The sequence below is a fragment of the Sander lucioperca genome, chromosome 9, assembly GCF_008315115.2.
Source record: "Sander lucioperca isolate FBNREF2018 chromosome 9, SLUC_FBN_1.2, whole genome shotgun sequence".
Taxonomy (NCBI): Eukaryota; Metazoa; Chordata; class Actinopteri; order Perciformes; family Percidae; genus Sander; species Sander lucioperca.
Window position 1 is genome coordinate 22,433,130 of NC_050181.1, and position 23,875 is coordinate 22,457,004.

General features: G+C 42.3%; 1 protein-coding gene across 3 annotated transcripts in view; it reads left to right on the top strand.

The window, feature by feature from the left end:
• depdc5 (DEP domain containing 5, GATOR1 subcomplex subunit) overlaps window positions 1-18,965 on the top strand; it is a 36,871-nt gene extending 17,906 nt beyond the window's left edge. For all 3 annotated transcript variants that reach the window (XM_031310329.2, XM_031310331.2, XM_036005189.1), the window contains 18 exons: window positions 395-578; window positions 1,650-1,810; window positions 2,843-2,963; window positions 3,226-3,393; window positions 3,631-3,853; window positions 4,518-4,654; window positions 4,747-4,843; window positions 5,068-5,130; window positions 5,815-5,936; window positions 6,172-6,252; window positions 8,439-8,571; window positions 8,758-8,857; window positions 9,027-9,266; window positions 12,130-12,299; window positions 15,342-15,513; window positions 15,607-15,667; window positions 17,501-17,583; window positions 17,695-18,965. In XM_031310329.2, the coding sequence (XP_031166189.1) occupies window positions 395-578; window positions 1,650-1,810; window positions 2,843-2,963; window positions 3,226-3,393; window positions 3,631-3,853; window positions 4,518-4,654; window positions 4,747-4,843; window positions 5,068-5,130; window positions 5,815-5,936; window positions 6,172-6,252; window positions 8,439-8,571; window positions 8,758-8,857; window positions 9,027-9,266; window positions 12,130-12,299; window positions 15,342-15,513; window positions 15,607-15,667; window positions 17,501-17,583; window positions 17,695-17,993 (2,615 nt within the window). In that variant the 3' untranslated portion in view covers window positions 17,994-18,965. The remainder of the gene's footprint in view (window positions 1-394; window positions 579-1,649; window positions 1,811-2,842; window positions 2,964-3,225; window positions 3,394-3,630; window positions 3,854-4,517; window positions 4,655-4,746; window positions 4,844-5,067; window positions 5,131-5,814; window positions 5,937-6,171; window positions 6,253-8,438; window positions 8,572-8,757; window positions 8,858-9,026; window positions 9,267-12,129; window positions 12,300-15,341; window positions 15,514-15,606; window positions 15,668-17,500; window positions 17,584-17,694) is intronic.
• Window positions 18,966-23,875: the final 4,910 nt, after the last annotated feature.

The window sequence follows — 23,875 nt, forward strand, 5'->3', positions numbered from 1 at the left end:
CCTGTGAGTGGTGCCAATCACAGACTGTCACAGGGCCACAATCTGCATGTTTGATCACCGAGCAACAACTACAGGCCCCGCAGGAATCACCAGCAGGGGCGACGAGGCCAGTAAAAGTAACACGTGTTTTCTCTTCCCCTCTCTTCTACTTTCTTTTTGTTTTTGGTATGTATCTTCATCTTCCCTCTTTCTTTTCCTCTCCTCATGTCTTCATCCTCTCCCCTCCTTTCTTTACTTATCACCCCACTGTGCTCCCCCTTCCTCTTTATATCCATCCCCGCCCCCCACACACATGTACCTCTCCACTGTGGGTACATGCATTGTCTCTGCTGTGGGGATTTTTTGTTTGTGTGTATGTATGTGTGTGTGTGTACGTGTGTGGGTGCTCCTGAAGCCCTGCTGCTGTCTGCACCCCCGACAGTGCCCAGCTTCTGCTGCACAGTGGGGGTGGACTGGAAGTCTCTGACCACACCGGCCTGCCTGCCCCTCACCACTGACTACTTCCCAGACCGCCAGGCGCTACAGAACGACTACACCGAAGGCTGCTACGACCTGCTGCCGCACAGTGACCTGGAGAGGTAGACAACATCCTGTCTTTAGAGTAGACCTGTCTATTGCTAGTCTCGCTTTCCCAGACCTTTCTCCGCAGCGCTGCGGAGGGTCTGGCGAGTTCACACAGCATTCCGGGATGGGAGCAAAACGTGCTCTGTTTTATTGGCATTTCTTTAAACCAATCACAGTCGTCATGGGTGGCGCTTAGCACCGGGCAGAGCCACGGTGCCGCTGCAAAATAGCCTCGGGAAGGAGCTTGTTTTGGTGGAACGTGTACGTTCAAAGGTTGTTTTAGTCAGGCAACAGGAAACTCAGATTGGACAGATAGTCTAGCTAGCTGTCTGGATTTACCCTGCAGAGATCTGAGGAGCAGTTAACCATAGTCCTCAGAAATCCACCGGAGTTTAGAATGCCAACACAAAGAAAGTGGAAGGAGACGGACATCCGGCCGAAAAGAGTGAAATCCGGCGGAATTTCCAGCGGCAACGGAGCAATCCCGGAAGTGGAACGTCGTGGACATAGACTAGTCTATTGTCAATCACTTTGTGCTTGTAACTACCTAAGACACTCAACAGCTATTCATAAATTCAGATGCCTAAGGATGAAATTTCCACTGGGGATCTGGGAGACATGTCCCCCTCATTTTTCAAAAATCTCTTTCATCCCCCTCACTTTTTATAGTTGCTTTTACCTATTGAGATTAATCTGGGGCGCCTGGGCAGCTCACCTGGTAAAGTGCGCGCCCATATATAGAGGTTTACTCCTCGACACAGCGGCCGCAGGTACGAGTCCGACCTGTGGCCCTTTGCATGTCGTTCCCCCCTCTCTTTCCCCTTTCATGTCTTAAGCTGTTCTATTAAAATAAAGGCCTAAAATGTCCACACAAAAAATAATAATCTGAACAAGTATAATAATCTTGCTGAGAAAAGGAATCAAAAGGTTAAGACACTCAACAATAGAAGACTGCAGGTCTGAATTGAAGGGCTGAAATAAGCACCTTCATGTTTCGGGGGGGGGGGGAGGACGACGACAATAAAATCAGACAGCACAGCGACAGACTGTGTTCATCTGTTTTCATGGTTCTGTCTCTTTCTCAGGCGGGAAGATGAAGCTCCAGTGATGAGTGCATCTCAGGTGTTTGAGGAGTTTATCTGTCAGAGGTTGATGCAGGGCTACCAGATCATCGTCCAACCCAATAACCGGAAACCACAGCCCACTGTGGCCACACCGCTTGGCAGCAGTCCTCTTTACTCCAGAGGTAAGTTAATGTTTCATGTCATTTGTTTTGTATCTGTATTCATTTCAAATCTTTGACATTTTCAGATTGCCCACTGTGTTCTCGCTTCAAAATGTAACCATACATTATTTCTCAGATTTAGTTTGTGATTGTTATGTTTGACTTCTTGTATGAAGTTTAAGTATGCATTTCTTGTTGTAGTCCCTGATTCTCAAACTGCGTCATGCCGTACTCATTTCCCACAATGCCTTGCAGCAGCTCCATTAAGCTGTTGCATTTTAGCTGTGGGATGTATGTGTCTAAACTAAAGTAAAGTTAGCTTGATATCGGATATTCACTGTGATATTACACGAACAACTTGAATATGAATTTGTGATAACTCGCGGAGAAACAACAGTCTACAACCTCTGGTTCAGTATTTGAGAAAATGTGTCTCTGAATCTTTTAAAAGAAATGTCAACAGTCCCATGGTAGTCTGATTTACCGGATGTAGACTGTGGGTATAAGCCTGCCATTGGCTGTGTAATTCACGCTGCATTCTGCTTCCTTTCCACTATCTGCACGTTACCGTTTTCCGAGATCTCCGTAGCTACGGGACACGACGACCTCCGAGCTAGCAACCTACACGCTAAAAAATGGCAACTCTGTGATGAAGATTTGGATTGTGCAATAAGGAAGGCCTGCTTGGTTCTTTCAGTGAATGGTTGTAAAGATATACAAAGAATATAAAATGTAATATATCTTTTGTAGGGATTAGCCATTTGAATGCCGTAGCTCGCCTCCCCATGTGCGAATTTTCCCCTTCCGACACTATTTTTGCAATGGCACTGTCGCTGCATTCTGAGCTTAGCGCTGCCCAAGACAATTGTGAATGGTTTAAAAAAATAATAATACTAACAAGGCACAGCATTTTTTTATCCCCCTATAGCAGAATGATTATGAGTGCAGCCAGACCTTTCTCCAGCGTTAACACAGCGTCGTAGAGAATGGTCTGGCTATGCGAGGCTAGGCCCATGGTGACTGTATGTGTGCTCTTTCTTCTTGGCTTTTCAGGTTTGGTCTCTCTGCGTCGAGCAGAGGAGGAGGAGACAGTTTATTGGCTCAGTATGGGCCGGACCTTCCATAAAGTTTGCCTCAAAGACAAGATAATCACAGTCACTCGCTACCTGCCCAAGTGAGTACGTCTGGCTAGACCTAACACAGGAAGAGCTAATTCTGCATTTTTTTTGCTGTGTTGATCCTCCCAAATAGAAAAGGGTATCTCAAGAGAAATTTCATAGAAATTGACTCAAACAGATTAATCGATTATCAGCGATTAATTTAGTAGTTGACAACTAAAAAGGGAATAATGCCAAATACAATACTGACAAGGAAAAGGAGTTCCTATTTTATAATAAACAATATCGGGCTAAAGGATGGCTGTCCTGGTTTTTTAGGCACCCGTACGAGTCAGCACAGATCCAGTACAGCTACAGCCTGTGTCCTCCACATTCTGATGCTCAGTTTGTGTCCTGCTGGGTGGAGTTTGGCCATGAGAGACTGGAGGAATACAAGTGGAACTACCTGGACCAGTACATCTGCTCTGCTGGCTCAGAGGACTTCAGGTACACACAAATACTCAAACAGAGCCTAAACTTATGTATTAATGTTTTGTTTATGATCAAATCAAAGCCAAATATGTAATATTTGAATGTAGATTTATATGTAATCTACTGTTTAGTGAGTTAACACTGTCATATAGACCTTGTCATAATTAGATTTTTTGTATTACATTTATAAAATGAAACTACAATGGAATAAGTATCATTATCAGATGCTCTGCCTTTCTTCTGCCTCCATAGTTTGATAGACTCTCTGAAGTTCTGGAGGACTCGCTTCCTCCTGCTGCCCGCCGGAGGAGCTAGGCGGGTGGCAGACGGGGAGGGGCACTGGGATGTTTATGGGGAGGGAGCAGGCGCTGGGATGGGTGGCAGCGGGGACTGGGTCCTGCTGGATGGCTTCATCCGCTTCCTGGAGGGTCTCAACCGCATCCGGCGTCGCCACCGCTCCGATAGGATCATCAGAGTGAGGCTCTCCTAGTTTACATCACGTTTGTACATAAAAACACCTTTACAGTTGTTGTTCCCTCACACTTTGCTGTTCGAATTTACATGTAAACGCTTTATTTCAGGCTGCATACATTCTATTTTAATATTATATGAACCTGAGACTTGTGCTTTAGTATCAGAATTGGCTTTTTTGTCATTGTAAGTACTTATAACGGAATTAAAAGTGCTACTCTATGGTGCAAACATAAAAACATACATTTAACAAAGAACATAGCAAGTTGATCAACTAAAAAATTAGGATTTGTTGCTGTTCTTTATCCCATGTGATAGCAATTAGAATAGAATTGTGATTTCTTTCACTATGTTTATGAAAAAAATTATAATTTCATCTCATCATTTTTGTTTATGTGTCACTGCTGCATCCTGAAAGCAGATTACTGTTGCAGTTGCCAATCACACATAAGCTGTGCAAATAAAGTCTCCAAAATATCTTGCACTGTATTGAGAACTATTGGCTTACAGTCATTAAATTGGGCATTTTTCTGGGACAATAATAACTTGTAAGGGGGAGCTGTCTAGCCACTGAACATGGGGCAAACATCTATCTTAACGTTTGTATTATCTTTAGGTGCTGTAATGGACACATCCCTCTGTTTCTTTCAATCTGTTTTTTCACATAGCAGAAGGGCACACCACTGAAAGGACTGCAGGTTACCAGTCCTCTCCCTCAGTATCCTACCGAGCCAGTGGTGCCCCCACAAGGCAAGAAAGGCACATCAGCTTTATCAGCCTTACTGGAGATGGAGCAAAACCAGAAGTGAGTGTCTCCTGGGACTGCAGACCAACATGTTGTTTGCATTGGAGCCATGAATCTCAGTTTTAACTGCATTCCTTCTTGCTTCCTCTCAGGACTCTGGAGGAGCAGCAGCAGGCAAAGCCCTCAACAGCCGTCAGTGACCCCTCAAGTGTTGCCACAGCTCCCACTTATGTAGACAGTCCCCGCAAGGTGAGCATCTATACTATGTGTGTGGAGCGTTAAGCTTTAGCTGACACATCTAAATAATTTGAATCGGCAACAAGTGGTTCTTCTTTGCTGGTGCTTTGGTGTGGGGCTTTTGCTTTTCTCTCCTCCCATCTGCTTCCCCCCCCCATGCTCTGTTCTGTTCTGTTCCGGTTGCTGGGCTTTGGGTGTTTGATCCTGGGGTTGATGTTCTTCCTGTGTGCTCACAGGACGCTGCCTTTATTTTGGATTTTATACGTAGCCCTCGCTCCTCCTACATCTATCACTCTCAGGTCAGTAATGAGGTCCCTGGGCATCACTGAAGCTCTCTCTCTCTCTCTGTGTGTGTGTGTGTGCCATAGCTCCTCTAACTCACTCTGTATTACTGCATGAGCATGGTGTGCAGAAACACTCTATGTGGGAGTCAGCTGACGTTTGACTTGCAGTGCCTCATCATATTCCAGTTTTCCCTTTTATTGTGTTTGTACGTTGTGCCCAGTAGTGTAGTGCCTGATGGTAGGTAGTGACACTGTCAACTCTCACACCAGGATCACATTTAATCCATAGTACCTTTTGTGAGGATTCAAGCTGTTCAGACAGTTCCCCCACAGCTGAAATATTTAAAACATAGTATTTTATAAACTACAAGTCTTTTGTGTGCAAAATTCTTAATTTTGTAAAGAAACTAAAGCTGTGGAGTAAAAAGTACAATATTTCCCTCTGAAATGTAGTGGAGTAGAAGTAGAAATTGGCATGGAAAGAAAAGACTCAAGTAAAGTACAAGTACCTCAAATCTGTACTTCAGTACAGTACATGAGTAAATGTACTTAGTTACATTCCACCACTGAATAGAACCGTCTGCATGGCTGAATACCACTCGATGCAAGTGAGAAAATGTGTGTTTTGGTGACGTGGCGAAACCTTCACAAAATATTAAATGAAATAGCGAATTTAGTGAAATATTTTGAACTGTGTAGTTGCCTGCTGAAGCCAGCGAGGCTGCAGATAAAGGAGTCCAGCCAGCAGTGACGGCTGGAGCAGCAGCAGCAGCACAGCCAGCAGGAGAGACTGCAGCCAGCAGCAGCACCTCAGACACCAGGTAACCTTTTACTCTGTGTACCGCAGGGATACACATCCAGCACATAAAAATGATTCTAAGAGAATTATAGTAGTTTAATACTTTAGACAGGTGCTCCATAGCATAGCTAAATAGTATCATAGATATTTAAATTGTATGACATTATATGTTTTACTCAATTTAGATTGACCAGTAAATATGCTGAAACTTTTAGGATAATCTGCCTGAACAGTAACCTGAATTGATGTGTTCACAGTGGGCAGTCTGCAGCGGGAGCCCTTTCTCTGTCCTCTTCCTCAACCCTCTTGGAGATCCTGGAGGCCATCAAACATCCCACGTAAGATTTGTTGCCCCTGCCAAGGAGGTTATGTTTTCGGTTTGGTGTGTCTGTGTCTCTGTGTGTCAGCTGGATTACGGAAAAAACTACTGGCTCGCTTTTCATAAAACTTGGTGGGAGGGTCTAGCATGGGCCAAGGACAAACCCAGTCAATTCTGGAGCAGATACAACTCACAGGGCGGATACACAATTATTTTTCACTTTTGTTAACATTGTGAGATGGGCCGTTTGTGCTGCATTCATGTGGTGTCGGAATAATCGGAAAGATTTGTTCCCATATTTCATGGCTCACCTGATCCGTTTCTAATTGCTCTATGTTGTCACGCAAATACTGGAAACGGCCGTCAACGTGTTGTTTAAAGCAGCCATATTGTGCTCATTTTCAGGTTCATAATTGTATTTTAAGGTTGTACCAGAATAGGTTTACATGGTTTAATTTTCAAAAAACACCATATTTTTGTTGTACTGCACCGCTCTCTCTCACTGCTGCAGATCCTCTTTTCAGCTGGTCTCTGTTTTAGCTACAGAGTGAGACCTCTTTTCTTCTTCTTCTTCTGTACTATCTTTGATTGCACTTGCACATGCCCAGTAGCTCAGATGTAGATCATGTCAGCTAGCTAGCTCCATAGACAGTAAAAGAAAGGCTGTTTCTACAACTTCGGTCAGTTACAAGGCAGGATTAGCTGGGAGACTTCTAAATGAGGGCGCACATGTAAGTAGTTCTTTTGTAGATTATGGTGAACTCGTGTGTGTTGTAGTAGTGTTTTGCTATTGAGAACGAGGTAGCATGCTAGCGTTAGCATTAGCGTTAGCATGCTAATGCTACGAGCTAATGGTTGCGGTTAGCCTGCTCGTTTCGGCTTGTGAAGTCACAAGCCGTGCCAATTTTGAACAGCTCACCCAGAGACTGAAGGCAGGACACATTCAGAAACCGTATCTCACTCTAAACAGCATGGATGGATTTTTTTAAAGTTTGTATGTGTGTGGAAGCACCAGAGACACAAAAGAACACCCCAAATCCCAGAAAAAGTGTTTTTTTCATAATATGGGCACTTTAAATGCTCCGAGCAATAAAATGCAACACATCTTCTTTGTAGCGTCCAAGTTGTTTCCACTTTACCTACGACTTAGAGCTCATCAACAAACCAAAGTTGGGAAAACAACTTTCCAACTCCGGAAATGGGACCATCTGAGGAGCAAGTGAATGCACCATTGGCCTTGGTTGTTGTGTCTTTTTGGGTCTTGATATGCTGGCAGTCAGTTGTCTCATGTAGAGTTACAGTGGGCTGAGGTGGAGTGGGGAGAATCACCTATAGCTGAATGTGGCAAAGACAAAAGAGATGGTGGTGGATTTTAGCAAGAAAAAGTCCCCACCCTCTCCAGTTCACATTGGGGGGTCAGATGTGGAAATTGTCACAACATACAAGTACCTAGGTGTACAACTGGACAATAAACTGGAGTGGTCCACAAACACTGAGGCTGTATACAAGAAGGGCATGAGCCGGCTTTACTTCTTGAGGAGGCTCAGGTCCTTCAGTGTATGTATTTTTGTGTAATGTAGTTTTATCAGTCTGTGGTTCAAAACACCATCTTCTTTGCTGTGGTGTGTTGGGGTGCCGGCATCAAAGTAAGGGATGCAAACCGACTGAACCAACTCATTAAAAAGGCTGAGTCTGTGGTTGGCGCTAAGCTTGCTTCTGTGGAGGAGGTGTTCAGACACAGAATGTAGGTAAAACTGCAGGCAATTATGGATCGTGACCCTCACCCCCTCCACAAAACACTAGACAAACTCAAGAGCACTTTCAGCAACAGAGTCATTCAGCCCTGCTGCTCAAAGGAACGCTACAGGAAATCATTCCTGCCTGCTGCCATTAAACTCTAGAACTCATCTGTTCCTATTAGATGACTGCTATTAGTCTCCATTACCTCAACAGCACAGATTAATTACTTGTATTTGTATCCCTCCTTTTTAAGTTTGATTCCTTCTCCTCTCACTTGTGATTGGCTCGCCTGATCCAACAACTGCATGCTGGTGGTTGCCATGACAACAGGCCGGCTGTAGAGCTGTGTTGGAATGGATGTAATAAAATACAAAAGTGGAAAACAGGCTCTTGGGTATGGTTTTGCTAGATTAAATCTTCTGTATTTCATTTAGTTGTTTGTGTCTGTGCTTTCTGGTATAACAGGACAGGTGTACAGCTGCTGCCGGAGCAGAAAGGTCTGCCACTCAACTGCTTTATTAGCGCTGAGGTCGTTCATTGGCTAGTCAACAATGTGGACGGCGTGGCCACGCAAGGGATGGCTGTGGATATCATGCAGGTAAGAGTTGTACAGTATTTCTCAACTTTCCTTTAAGTTGATGGAAAATGTGAAAGGAAGATTTCAGAACGGTTCAGAGGATTTATTACAACTTGAGTCTTATGCTAATGTTCTCTCTCAGTTAATTAACACTGAGTGTAAACATAACGTGTTTGTTTACTGTTTTTGTCTTTTTGGTTTGTGCAGAAAATGCTGGATGAAGGTGTGGTGACCCACGCTTCTGGAGATGCCATGCGCACCTTCGTCTACGGATTCTACTTCTACAGGATAGTAGACGAGAAGGATGGTGAATGGATTTAAAATGCACTCAGAGGCCACATAGCTCTTTTATCTCAACAAACAGTTCTGCACATGCTCGTACTTGTATATATCTATAATTAAATTCAGGTCATTGGTAGAATATAAAATCCAGTGGGTGTTGTCATGACATTCTTGGCTGTCCGGTCCTTTTGTAGGCCCGACCTCCCAGCTTCCCACCGCGGCGGCTGGAGGCTGGTCTACTGCGGCGCTGGAGGACTTTGCTCTGTTCCAGAGGAAGTGGTTCGAGGTGGCCTTTGTGCTGGAGGAGCGGCGACCCTGCGACCTCCCGGCTTTCCTCCTGCCCTGGCTGCCCAGCAGGCCGGCCTCCTACGCAAGTAGGCATAGCTCCTTCAGCCGCAGCTTTGGAGGACGCAGCCAGGCCGCCGCACTGCTAGGTACACCCAGCCCACACTGCAGGGGAGCTACAGTCTGCTCCCCCATCCAGTCTGATGCAGATCATACACAGGTCTCTACCTCAGAGAGACGCCTGGGTCCAGTAGTCACATGTCACACAGGGCAGAGAGGGTGCATTTGATTAAGTGCTCTTGCTCAGGTGGTGTCATAGAAACTAAAAATACAAACTGAAATCCTTAACTGGCTGTTTTACTGCTTCTGCAGCTGATTATATACAGTATGCATACATTTTGTCAGAACAGTTCGCCCTGCCCAATATCCACACTTCACATGACCCAGAAAGGTACTAAGCACCTTCAAGTGAGCCCTCATGCTTTCATACAACCTCCATCCACATCTACCTAAAGCTCTTTGTTTTTCGGTTGCACATGTTAAGTATGCAAAATTACTGGATTCAGTTGTTACATTTTAAATAGGCTAAACGCTGTCAGTTTTTCTTTTTGTCATACGCTGTCCATGTTAGCCTTTACACTGAAATACATTGATTCGAAGTAAAGGTAAAATGGCTGTGACAAAATTAGCCAGTTAATAAAATGTAGGATTTTAGCAGATGATTAAATGACGTAGAAAGGGAGCAAGCCATGGAACATAGACTTATAGTTTATTTTTGTGTTAGGGATCAGAAAATAAATTTGGCAATTGGATGACAGTCGGGCTGTTTTTGTGACAAAGTTTTCACTTCTATAATGCAGAATAAACTGTGCAATGTTTGATTGAAGTTTGTATGTATTTAGATGTTGCAGCCACAGAGCAGTCAGCTCAGAGATGATTGGACGAGGTTAGGAGGAAGATTAAGAGGGTTTAATGATTGCGGTGGGCCACTCCCAGGCTAAAAGTGAGAATGTGAGGCCCACTGTGCCCCTGGTTCACTGTAGGTTTTGTCGTAACACAGCTCAGACAATGCTTTCACTAATATGAATTGTTGAAAAAAACTGATTAAAAAATGCAGTAAGTACAAAAAAAAAAAATATGTACAATGTTCCCAGTCCAAAGACAGGGAAAATGGTGTTTTACAAAGACAATTTTCTATTTAGATATTCAAAATAAACACCAATAACTTCCCAGATGAAAAAGAATATATAAACCAAAAATAATGAGCACTACACGTACATAACCACCACATACCCACTCACCATTCTGACTTACGTTACAATAAATTCATCGTTTTCCAACTCACACAGTGGGGTTCTTTCCATCACCACAGAACCGCTTCCATGTAACATTTCATGACATCACATTCATCACCGTCCATCAGCATCATCTCACTGTTGTGTGACAGAGATACTGGACTCAGCCCTCCTGATGGTGGACTGTAGATCTGCATTGAACAGCTCCAGCGTGTAGTGCATGTTTAGCTGTAGTTCTATCCGTCCACAGTGGCTCTGGCTCTGTGTCATGTGGCCACATCACTGATCGATGTCATCAAATTGTTTCCCACCTTCACCATTCAATCAGTGCATGCTGTGTGGTTAGTGTGTAGCTGAACCAGGAGCAGTACTACTGTAGGTGGTGTGGTGTTTTGAGTGCATGATGTGGCTGTGGTTTCAGTAGTGCTGTGGTATGCAATGTCCTCACCTGTCGCTCTCCTCCTGGCCCTTTTCAACATAAAGCGCTATCACAGCACAGCAAGTGGTGACAGTGTTTCTGTTGGGCTCCATTCTTGCTTCATGCGACCGCTTAAAGCTTTATTTTTGAACTTTGACCTCAGCCTATTTGAGAATGCTTGCATCTTTTAAAGCAACAACTTTGCAAGATTAATGCTTTCCCAGTTTGCTATCTGACACCCCGGACTGGTTTCCTGGAATAGTCTTTAAGGGTAATTTTGGTATTTTTTCTTCCTGAACCCATGCATTGGTGTCTAAGTGACTTATGTGATCAGAAATCTTTAAAAACTGCTCCACTATTGAGCGAGAAACGCTGTAACCGGCAGCCGTGAACTGGGCTGCAATGTAATCATTTAGGGCAAGAATGCACTGTGTATGCGTTTTTCTGCCACTGACAGGCCCAGATTTTATTCTAAGTGTCTGACAACAGAGATAGACCTTTTTGTTAAAGAGTAAGATCCTTTTTGTTTAACCAGAAACGGCTCCGAAATCGCTATCACCAAACTCACCAAACTCCATTTAAATAAACAATACTTTTAGCGTGTAGAGAGCCAGCATATTTTCACATGTAAATGGGTGAATAAAGGGTTTATTTTAAATGGTGATTGTTGGAACAGTGGAAAGACGAACCAAGAGGGATTTTGTTTTATTTTGTTTCTGTCGACTGTGAATGAAGTGTGTTTTACAATGATAAAATTACTGTTTATTTAAGAGTTTAGAGTGTGGTGGGTTTGGCGATGGCAAATTCTGGGCTTAGATCTTAGCCTTAGGATTTAGAATAACATTCTCAGCATGCCAGTGGCAAAACAATTGAGTGCGCAATTACCCAGTAACGTTACATTGCAGCTTGTTTTGCCGCTGTCGACTTTCTTAATACTGGAACAATTTCAGAAATTGTTGTTACCATCAGTCACTTAGACACAAAAACATGGAAAATGGGATCCAGGTTGAAAAATACCGAATGTGAAGCTAAAAATCCTTCATTTGACACTGACTGCATTCATAATAAGCTTATTTGTTCTAACAGCTCTTTATTACCAGGAAACCTCTCTTTGAACTGGGATAATGCAGACATTAATGCTGTTTAAACTTCATGTGGGACTGATCACAGTTTAGTCTCAATCCATGCTCACCACCTGCTCTCACTCCTCCTCCTGCCTGCCCATCATGCCATCCATCTCCCCTTCTTTTGCTTCCTGTGCCTCCTGTCTCTCTCTCCCTCCCTCTGTCTGTCCCCCAGCTGCTACAGTCCCGGAGCAGAAGACGGTCACTCTGGATGTGGACGTAAACAACCGCAGTGACCGAACCGAATGGTGCAGCTGTTATTACCACGGAAACTTCTCCCTCAACGCTGCCTTTGAGATCAAGTTGCACTGGATGGCTGTCACTGCTGCAGTGCTCTTTGAGATGGTAACTGCATGTCTATTTTTTTTTATTTTTGCTTAATTGTCAATGGGTCACCACTTATGCTTCACATGTCAACAGTAAGACTGGGTATCTCCAATGATTCGATTCAGATTCAAAAAAGTTAGTTTAAAGTACTTTTTACTCAATAGGACTAACATTATAAAAACATATTTAACATTAAGAGATCTCTTTTTGGATTGTATTAATCGATATCAGGCAAATCCAAACAAAGCTAATAGTTGACGTCAACTCGGTGGCTGTACCTTAATTGGCTGCGCAGACACTAGTTTAGCTGCGAGCATGCTCTGTGTACTTACAGGGGAATTACAAAGAAGAAAGTTTGGAAGTTTTTCAAGGATATTGAAAATGAACCACGGTCGTAAATGCAGTGTTCCATGCTGTACAGTGAATACTGAGACCTTTCACATTTCATCGCGAGCTGCTGGTCGTGGTGCTCCAGGTAAGCAGTAGTTGGTGGTTCAGTTACCCCAGAAAAGGTGACTGTGCGCTGTGTATGGAGCGCCGCGGGCTGCCGGCTGTGGCCGCAGCTTCGCTCGTTGTAAACCAACCAATCAGTGCGCAGCTTATCTAAATATTCATGAGCATACCATATAAGGGAGAAAACCTCTCGTTTCATTCTAGGGCTATTTCACAGGGTTGCATTAGGGAGCATAGAACAGCACCCGGGCCATTTTCAGCCCAACCAATGTTACATACCCTATTAGGAGACCTTAAGGAACAGTGTGAAATACCCTATGTAATCATTCTATCACCCCTTTAACCCAGCTCTAGTCAAGAGACACAAAATCAAAAACGATTGCAGGACCTACACAAATCAGATACTCAGATTCTTCCCATTTAAAGTTCTTTCAAAAGAGGAAAGGAAGAAAAACTAGTTTCGGTTTGATTCTGAGAACGTAAGTGACTCATTAGGACTTAAAATAGTATTCCACTGATTTAGCATTAGAGTGCTATAACATTTCTGGACTCATGAAAATCTAAATCAATCGTTTTTTTATTCAATGCTTTTTTCTTAGACGAGGAGCAGGCTACAGAGTTCAGTTAACCTCACTTCTTTCTAACTCCACATCCCCAATTTCTTTATTTTTATTTTCAAACTTGTAGTTTTCAGCCCCAACCGACACTGACTCAAGTGACATCACTTGAGGACATTTGTCAGATTTCGCTCCCTCTGAAGACACAAAAGTTTTTATACAACTTTTTCACATGTGCAGGGGTGCTCTAAACACACTTTAGTTATGTATGTTAGTATGTGTGGAATCGTTGGAGTTCCCCTCCTGGTGGAGCACTGCCACTATGTAACGTCCAGGTCCCTTAACTGATTAACCAAATCATTTGCAACACAACGACACAGGAAACAGAGGCTTTTTAAATCAAAGAAAAAACATTGGAACTATTTTGTCTGTGTGCCAGCCAGTGAAACAGAAAGTATTGAGGAACTGAAAATGGATTCTAGTATTCAAGTGTCAGCAAGAATCAATGAAGCAACTTAAGCAGAAAAGTTTGAAGATCACAAAAAGAGAATGATCCTAAACACTGTAAAATCAACCTATAAAACTAATAGAAGCCTAAATTCGTTATCTCTTCCAGTTGCTTTAACAGCGTCTTGACTTGAAAAGAATTAGAATCTGTGGTTACATCTGAAACTGCAGTACATACAAGATACAGAAGAATATTTCAATGAGTACAGCTTCTCCTTGGGTGTAAAGATAAAATGGAGGATTTTGACATTTGGTGAACAGAATGAGGAACAGCGCTGTGTGGCTGCTTTCAAAACTTTAAAAAGTGTATGAGGAAGGCACAGATCGTGGGCGGCACGGTGGCTCAGAGCTCAGCATTTCTGCCTCACAGCAAGTTGGCACTGCAGAGTTCCATCCCCCGTCCGGGCAGGGCCTTTCTGTGTGGAGTTTGCATGTTCTCCCCGTGTTTGCGTGGGTTTCCTCCTCCTACCATAGAGACATGTATGCTGGGTCACTAGGACTACAGTTGAAAATTTGCCATCTGGCTAACACTGGCGCATTTGCAGAAATGTTGATTCATGTGCATTGTCCTAATCAAATAAATAAATCAAATTCCCTAAGAGCATCTTTCCTTGATTCCCTAAAATCGATCTACAGAGAGGACAGGTTTAACACTGAACTGAACCAGAACTCAGCAGCCAGATTAATAACTAAATCTAGGAGGTTCTGTCATATCACTCCAATTACAGCCCATTACATTTAGAATACATTTTAAAATTGCATTAATTACATACAAGGCCATTCTTGGTCTGGCTCCTGATTATATCTAATAACTTTTAACCCCTTATAGGCCAGCCAAGCCCCTATGATCAGCTGTTCCACCAACCAGGCTGAAAACTAAGGGTAGCCGTGTATTTTTGGTTACGGCCCCTTGGCTTTGGAACAGCCTTCCCCTCAGTGTGAGAGCAGCTGACTCCACTGTCGCTTTCCTTAAAACTCACTTTTACAAGATGGCCTACACTTAACCATGTTTTCTTTTCCATTGTTGAATCAATGCACATTTCCTCTTTATACTACTATGTTATGTTTTTTTTTTTATCTGAACTGTTATTACATATTTAAATTATGCTTGATTAGTATCGTAATTTTAGTATTTTTTAGATGCATTTCCATACATTTGTTCTTCTGTTGACATCCTATCTTGCACTTTAACTGTTTTATGTATGGGCTCAGTGCTGCTTGAAATATGTGCTCTCTCGTTGTAATTATTGTATTTAAAAAAAAAAAGTATTTTGTTAATCTTTTAATCTTAAAACGCACTTTGTGCTTAATGCTTCAAAGTGTGATATACATAAAATTATTATCTTGAGAAAGCATGGGAGAAGAGTAAAAAAGCATTTTACTGAGATGATTTAAAGATCTTTGAATGCATGCTCTGTTATTTAATTTTTATTTAGTTTTTTGTTATCCATGTATTTCTCCACATGATTTGTATATGCAGATGTTAAATAGTGGTGTCTTGTAATTCCGTATGCCATTTTCTAACCAGTTATTATCTTATCAGGTTCAAATGTGGCACCGGAAAGCCGCGTCCTGCGGCTTCCTGTTGGTCCCTGTGCTGGAGGTTCCTTTTGCTCTGACGTCTTACCTGTACGGAGATCCACTGAGAGCGCAGCTCTTCATCCCTCTGAACATCCACTGTCTGCTGAAGAACAGCAGCGACAACCTGTTTGAAGGTATAGAAGCCGTCTGACGGTCTGCTGTGTTCATGTGTGGGATGTGTACCGTAGCTCATTCACAACATCTGTCCGTTTGAATTCATCAAACAGGTTTTGAACCGGAGACGTACTGGGACAGGATGCAGCTCTTTCAGGAGTCCATACTGTACAGGTGGTTGTTGTTTTATGTCATGTTATCATTTATATATTTGTGCCTCAATCCTAAGGACACAATGGGACGTTGTGAGCACAGGGAACGATTTTCTTTTGCGAGCACATACATTGTTATCACTCAAAGACTTATTTAATTTGAGCCAACAAACATTTATTTTCTTCTCAATAAATGTGTGTTTGCTCTTATCCACATGCCCTTATCTTATGCACAGTTACAGCCAATCAGAAAGAGGAGTAGGTCATTTCTGATTGGATGTTCTGTCTCCAATGTGATTGCTGTAATAGTCTTATTGGTTAGTAGGGAAGCACTGGGGAGAATGGGAGGCCCATCACAGCAACGCCTTAGTATTTTAATCAGTTTTGGAACATACCCAGTTTTATGAACTTCCATGAAACTTTGTTTTTAAGTTGGTCTGCACTTCAATAGCTTGCAACATGGCTATGAGCTATCTTGTTACAGTAGTTAGCTGGATAAGCATTTGCTAAGCTAGCTGTTACTTGTTTAACCTGATAGATAGATAGATAAATAGATAGATAGATAGATAGATAGATTTTTATTGATCCCAAAAAAATGGGAAATAACAGTGTTGCAGCAGCAAAAATATCAGACACACAGCACACATACAGAGTAAACATTAAATAATAGGAAAACAATATACATGAAATAATAATAGAATACTACACAAGCAGTATTTTTGAAATATATACAATTTGGAAATAAAATGTACAACTGTTTCAATAGATATAGATAAACTAGATATAGATAAACTTAATGTGCAAGTTGGGGAGTAAAAAATAAACAACTGTTTGACTAGTAATGATAGGATGTAGATAAACCTATTGTGCAAGGTTGTGCAAGGTGCATGATAATTGCCAGCTACACAGCCAAGGCATTATACTCATTATGTAACTAGTTCCATTAAACATATTATAGGCACTTAAAGGAGCTCTAAGCGATGTCACGCGTTTTTTAGGCTACAACATTTTTTGACACATACAGTAAACATCTCCTCACTATCTGCTAGCTGCCTGTCCCCTGAACACACTGTAAAAAAAGGGTCTCTGTAGACAGCCCAGGCTCCACAAACGCCAACAAAAACAAACTGGCCAACCTGCACCACAAAACATAACAAACAGTCTTCCAGCGTTCAAGCCAATAACCGACAAGAAAGATTTGGGAGTGGGGGTTGGGGGGTTAGTGCATGGAAGGGAGGGGGAGGGGACGTGATGAGGAGGAGGGAGGGGCGAGCTAGCCTCGTTTTGTTTGAAAATACTTCGAACGTCAACAAGAAGTGATGTCACCCAACATCGCTTAGAGCACCTTTAAGTTAAGTGTAAGTGCCCGTAGATATGTAAGTAATGTGAAGTCTAATATTTATATAGCTAACTATCCTACTCATTACTATAAACCACCTTATAGCATGTTTCTAAATGAGATGTAGTACACTTTATTCAACAAAATTATATCTTAGATTTATTGAAATTTACAGACACTGTTAGAAGCTTTTTTTTTAAAGAACTACATTAATGGTTATATTTCCTTAGCTGTGTAGCTGGGATCGTCAAGTTATCCAACTAGCTCAAATGAACTTATTGATTAAATTAAGTTAAGTTTTGAGTGACAATACATTCTTGATAAAATCCGTATAATTTATGTTGATGCAAAAAAATCATTTTCTGTGCTCAGGAATGAGGCACAAATATAACCATATACCAGAAACCCTTAAATGTAGGAATAACGTACAGTGAACTACAAAGTTCTGTGTCCTGACCAAATATTGTGTCTGAATTTCTGAGTTACATTGTGTAAATGTTGTGCTCTTTCTACCAGATTCGGCTTTGTGCACGACAAGTTTTCTGCTTCTGCTTTTAATTTCCCCTCCGAGAACAAGCCCCAGTACATCCACGTAACAGGTTGGTCACATCACAACATAAAAAAAAAAAACCTACACACAAACATCTGCTGCTTCCTGGAAGCCGACAAGCTTCATTCTGCTTCTTTTTTTTTTTCTTCCTTTCTGTCAGGCACCGTGTTCCTGCAGCTGCCGTACTCCAAGAGGAAGTACTCGAGCGGGCAGCAGCGCAGACGCAGGAACTCCACCACCTCCAACAGCCAGGGGCCGTTTGGCGGCGAGGAGCGGGTCGGTTACTACTGGGCCTACAACACCATGCTGACCAAGGCCTGGAGGACAGGCGTGCTGGGCGACGAGAGGCTCGCCGACCGCCTGCTCAGAGACTTCACAGACTTCTGCGCCAACAAGGACAACAGACTGCTCCACCTGTGGGACAGCTGCCAGGAGAAAATGAACGCCAGCGCTCCCTGACAGGAAGCCGCAGGAAAACGGGACGTAGATCACAAAAACTTTATTTATCCAGCAAAATGTTAAGACTCCGAGTCACACTCTGCGCTGTGACAGGCCCGCTGCTGCTCCGACTGAGCCCCGATACGAATCAACCACTGATCCCTTTGGATGTTTACAGCTAGGGCTGGGCAATAATTCAATATGATCATTAATCGTCTTTCAACGGAATCATATCGTGATGAAATCATATGTCGAGATAACGTGATATACAATCACGTTGTCTAAATTGATAATAACATCACATACTAACTCCATTTTCTCAGAAAATCTGTTGTGACACATTATGAGGGAATATCATTTGAAGAATTGCAGATTTGTTTTAATTCCACACTACATGTGTGCATACATGTAAACATAGTCAGTTTATAGCTGGACATTTTTTTTTAGTTTTTTCTCTCTCTACAATTTCACTTGAAACGGTTTACCACATTATTGGTGATTATTTTTTCTAAAATCTCATTGTTAAAAAATATCTTGTGAAAGCACCAATTGTCAACCCTACAATATCGATATCGATGTATTTGGTCAGGAATGTCGTGATATCTGATTTTCTCCATATCGCCCAGCTCTATTCACAGCATTAAATGCTTGTCTCTCTTGACATTTTAAATATCAAAGTCCTTTTTGCTGTTGTGAACAACTTTCACAACAACAAAATTCTTCCGTGCAGGTGCGTTGGAAGATAACTTTCATTTGGAAAACAAAGGAACAAATCCCGCACTCTGCTCTTGCTATAGCATCGCCGTTTATTTACAAAAAAAAACATTTCGTTCCCTCCGGACCTTCATCGAGAGTCTCTTGATAGCCAGAGCAGAGTGCGGGATTTGTTCCTTTTTTTTCCAAATATCAAAGTCATGCCTTAAGAGCAGAGATTAAATGATGTGTTCTGTTAATTCTTTGTTTATTGACACAGTATAAATAATAAGACACTTATTCATTTGAATTTTTGTATTCTTTGACCAGTGAAACAAGGAACTCTACGTGCCTGTTAAGCACCAGACAGTTTTAGACTTCAGCTGGTTTTCACGTCACATCCACCTGACACCACTTCCTGTTATTTTTCAGCCAGTAGAGTCACAAGCAGTGTTATATCGGGACATGGCAGATCTGTAGCTGAGTCATTTGGTTTGGACAAAGCAGATCTGAGTAGATTGTTGAAAATCTCCCGTTGTTTTTCCAAGCGTCATTGACGAAACAATGTTCCAGCTGTGTGTTACCACAGGCAGGGCATGTCCGGTCACTCTCTGACCCTGAACGCTGCACTCTAATGTCCCCATTGGAAACAATCTCACCGCAAGACCAGTTTAACAGCTGTTCTGGCGCTTTAAATGACATCCTCTTCCTCAACAGAACTAGTTTGCCCAGTTGTCATGCAAATTTTTGGAACACTTAAAGGTCGGTTTCCGTGTTTACTTAACCATTGAGACTCACTATGGATGTTTTTGGCTTTTTCATTTTTCGAGCATTTTGGCTGTGTTAATGCGTATGACATTGTTTGACAAATTTTTAAATTTTGGAAGTTCAACCTCAGTTCCTATAGTCTGTATCCCCGACGTTCCACTTCCGGGATTGCTCCGTTGCCGCCGGAAATTCCCCAGGATTTCACTCATTTTTTCGGCCGGATGCTCGTTACCTTCCGCTTTCTTCGGTTGGCATTTTAAACTCCGGTGGATTTCTGAGGACTATGGTTACCTGCTCCTCAGATCTCTGCAGGGTAAATCCAGACAGCTAGCTAGACTATCTGTCCAATCTGAGTTTTCTGTTGCATGACTAAAACAACTTTTGAATGTACACACGTTCCACCAAAACAAGTTCCTTCCCGAGGCTATTTTGCAGAGGCCCGGAGCTTAGCTCCGCCCATGATGATTGTGATTGGTTTAAAGAAATGCCAATAAACCAGAGCATCCAGACCCTCCTCCGCAGCGCTGTGGAGGAAGGTCTGGCAAAGCGAGACTACAGTTCCTGTAATAAGTCTACAGTATAATAAACTGTAACCAAAACAGACAATCAGACCCTTAAGGACAAAAAATGTTTGATCCCACAGCCATTACAGCATTATATCACACATGCATTCTATTATATCAGGCTTTCAATCTAGAGCCCTTGCTTCAATTTTTTTTCCACCAGATTGAGCCATGTTCTTACGTTTGCCCTATGGGGCAAATCCATGTTGTTATCCTGGTTTCCATTCGGGGCGTTGCTGCTGTATTATGGAGCACTGCAGTATTTGATGCAATGCATAAAAATCAATGTTTTGACATATCCCAGACTGCAATTTTTTTTTTTTAAATACCCCCAAGTATTTCAAATACAGAACATTATTCATTTTTGTGGGTTTTTTCTCCCATAAAAACAGGGGCATTATAGCCGCTTTGCGACCGGAGGGATTTTTGCAGATCCTAGAACATAACGTTCCTAGAACCCTTTTTTTTCTCGTGTTCCGACTGGACCAATTTGGGGATTATTAAGTTCCTCTGGCCACAGTTCTTGTAACTCCTTCAGCTCCTACTTCAGGGCAGGGTCTTTTCTCTTTTCCCTTTTCAGCATATGAACCTAGTTGAACGAGGGTTGGGTTTCCGGTACAGACAGACCAACAACGGGACAATTTTAACAATTTTTGCCATCTTATTCATCACTAATTTCACTTCTGACAACGTTTTAGGCGAGAAATTAACTGTTTAGATTTCGAATATAGGCTTATATCTCTTACGAACATTGATGCCGAATTGACAATTTGCTTCAAAGTTTTTGGAGTTGAGAAGCTCCATGAAGTGAGGCGACAGCCAGCAGGCTACAGCCAGCAGGCGCCTGCCCCGGCCGCTAGCTCGTCGCTGGGCCAGTTAAGCTCAGAGACGGCGCTGTGAGCTGGAGGTCTCTCAGACCGCTCTCGTAAATAAAGAGGCTTTTATTCGGTTTGTTTGTTTAAATATCACAACACATGTCCATCATAAGATTAACGGGTGATTAACTGTGGTTAACTGTCTTTTCGGAGTTAAACTCCACAAGCGTGTCCTGCAGCTCGCCGGCCGTCACACACACACACGCACACAGTCTCACACGCACACACGCACACGTCCACAGCGCAGCAGGCAGAGGCGGGGGAGAGAGAGATACCCGTTTCTCTTCGGGACACTTGTTTAAATTATGACAAATATGCTATATACATTAGATTTAGTATTTAGTTCATACTTTTTTTGTGTATTTGTTTTCTGATTTCAACGCTATAAAGACCGTTGCCGTGCTTGCATCTCTCCCTTACCCCTCCTACCAGTCCCTATGGCCACTTCTCCAGTGCGAATGCAATTGTAAAAAACTGTTAGTAGATCTGTTTAGAAGTGGACTTTTCCTATAACTACGTCCCTGTAACTACTTGGTCGGAAAGCGGCTATAGTGGTGGTTAGATGGCTGTGATTATAATAACAAAAGGTCAGTTCCTATGGACACTTGGCCAGTGTGAATGCAAATGAAAAACCGGTTTTGGGGGAAGAGTAGTTAGTAGATCTGTTTAGAAGTGGACTGTTCTTATAACTACGTTCCTGTAACTACTTGTTCAGAAAGAGGCTCATGTAAACACATTCAAAGGGTTAAAATTCTGAAAATGAATGAATATTTGGTAGTTAGGATCAGGACTGATTTTGGTTAAGAGATTAAACTCAAGGAAAATTGAAACGTTAATATTTAATTTTATGACAGACATTTTTGTCCTCTGTTTTCAAAATGAGGCAAAAGGTTTAAAATATTTTTGTTAATACAGGTTCATTCTTCTCACTGTGTGGTTATTTTCTTTTGTAAAATGTTGAGTAAATGACTAACAATTCAGAATTCAAGTCAAACACGGACACATTTCTAGTTGCACCTTATGAAACTTGTTTAATGAGTGTCTCTTTATAAAAAAAACACAACCAGAATCATAGTCAAGTCACTGCAACAGAGACATAAAAAGGAAGTAAAAACATGACATTATAATAGGGATGAGAGATTATCACGCAGGTCACAGAGAGCTTTTGGTCGAACGCGACAAACACTCTGCTCTGATAATGAACCAGTTTAATTCCCGTATATTGTTCACACATATGAATACACATAACATAGCATTGATTCCTTTAAAGTGTTTTTTTTTTAATATCAAATACAATTCTGCTATTCAAGTTTCTTTTGATTATAAAAAAAACCCTTTATATCCATATTCCATTTGATCTGAGATTATATATAGGTAAAACAGTAAATGTACAAAGACAAATGATTGAAATATATCTTATATGGTTGTGGAAAAAAACACCAAATAAGAGTGCTTTATCTAAACCACAACAATGAGGCACAAACACAAGTTATCCCAGAATGCCTACTGTATCCCAGTAACAGCTTTTTACAAGAATCCCAGCAGCAGATTAAACACTTAAAGCCCCTGACACACCAACCGGACGGCCGACCGTCGGCAGAAAAGCCAGTCGGACTGATCAGTCGGCTCCCCGAGGTCCAAAAAGTGCTTCAGAACACACCGAAGCGACGCCTACATGAGCGTAGGTTCTGCACGTGCGCGAGACGTAATACAAAAAAATGAAAAACGGAAATGACAACGCGTCACGTGGGTCTGGCTTCTCCAGCTGGCCGATAATGGCGGCTTGTTCGAAATACGATCTCGTATTTTACGAAAATAGTTCACCGAAACGTGTTTCTGAAAACATTTTAAGCGAGAAATAGGCCATGCAGTTCCTGAATCGGTCTTCATTTCAGATCGACAAACGATTTTCGTCAGATTTTGAGAGGCGTTCGTCACTCATCCCGCCATTTCCGGTGTTAGCACTCCACCAATCAGATTGGTCATTGAGTCCGACTGCCCGCCCTCCGACCCAGTAAGTCAGGTCGGCCAAAACGAAGGCCGACGGCCCCTCCGACTGACGAAGGCACGGAACACACCGAACAGACTCGAGTCACCGACCTCGCCAGACTGTCCGACGGCCGATGGTCGGGTTGGTGTGTCAGGGCCTTAAGATCATCTGAATGGGACTTCACTGGGCCAACAGCGGTACAGTGAATGCCTCCCAATCAGCTGAGAAAAGCTGAACGTGCCGATTCCTAGGTTGTTTTTTGCTGCTGCAGTAACATACAAGACAAGTTCTTATAACTTCTTGTTTAAGAGTCGTCTGTGCGTTGTAGCAAGGCCTTGATTCTCCTCATCACGACCGTCTGGATTTCAGTCAGTTTCCACGCGTCCGTCGACAGTCGGTGTGTAAATGTAGTGGTTCATCAGTGTGAGGAAATATAGTGCAATGACCCTTTAATGCAGTGTTCTAGAGCTGCAAAGATGAATCGATTATTTGTCAACTATTAAATTAATTGCCAACTCTTTTGATAATTGATAGTTTGAGTCATTGTTTTATGAGAAAAAGCTAAATTCTCTGATTCTAGCTTCTTAAATGTGAATGTTTTCTAGTTTCTTCACTCCTCTGTGACAGTAAACTGAGTAGCTTTGAGTTGTGGACAAAAGAAGACATTTGAGGACGTCGTCTAGGGCTTTGGCAAACGGACATTTTACAGACCAAACATTTAATCGAGAAATCGACTATGAAAATAATCGATAGTTGTAGCCCTAAAGCATTCCACTTAGAAACTCAGGAATGATTTTTGGAATGCAGTTGTCTGTCACCTTAGCAGAACTAAGTACTGACGAGACATCAGCTGATAAGACACTGACTTTACAATGGTCCCTGCTTCTTCTTTGGTGTTCCCGAGCTTGGTCACTTGAATACATCACATCCATGCTGTATCTGCTTCTCTTCGTCATACTTTTTTTTTTGTCTCTGATGTGCGTTAGTGAAGCAGCAGGATAGCAGTTCCCTTTT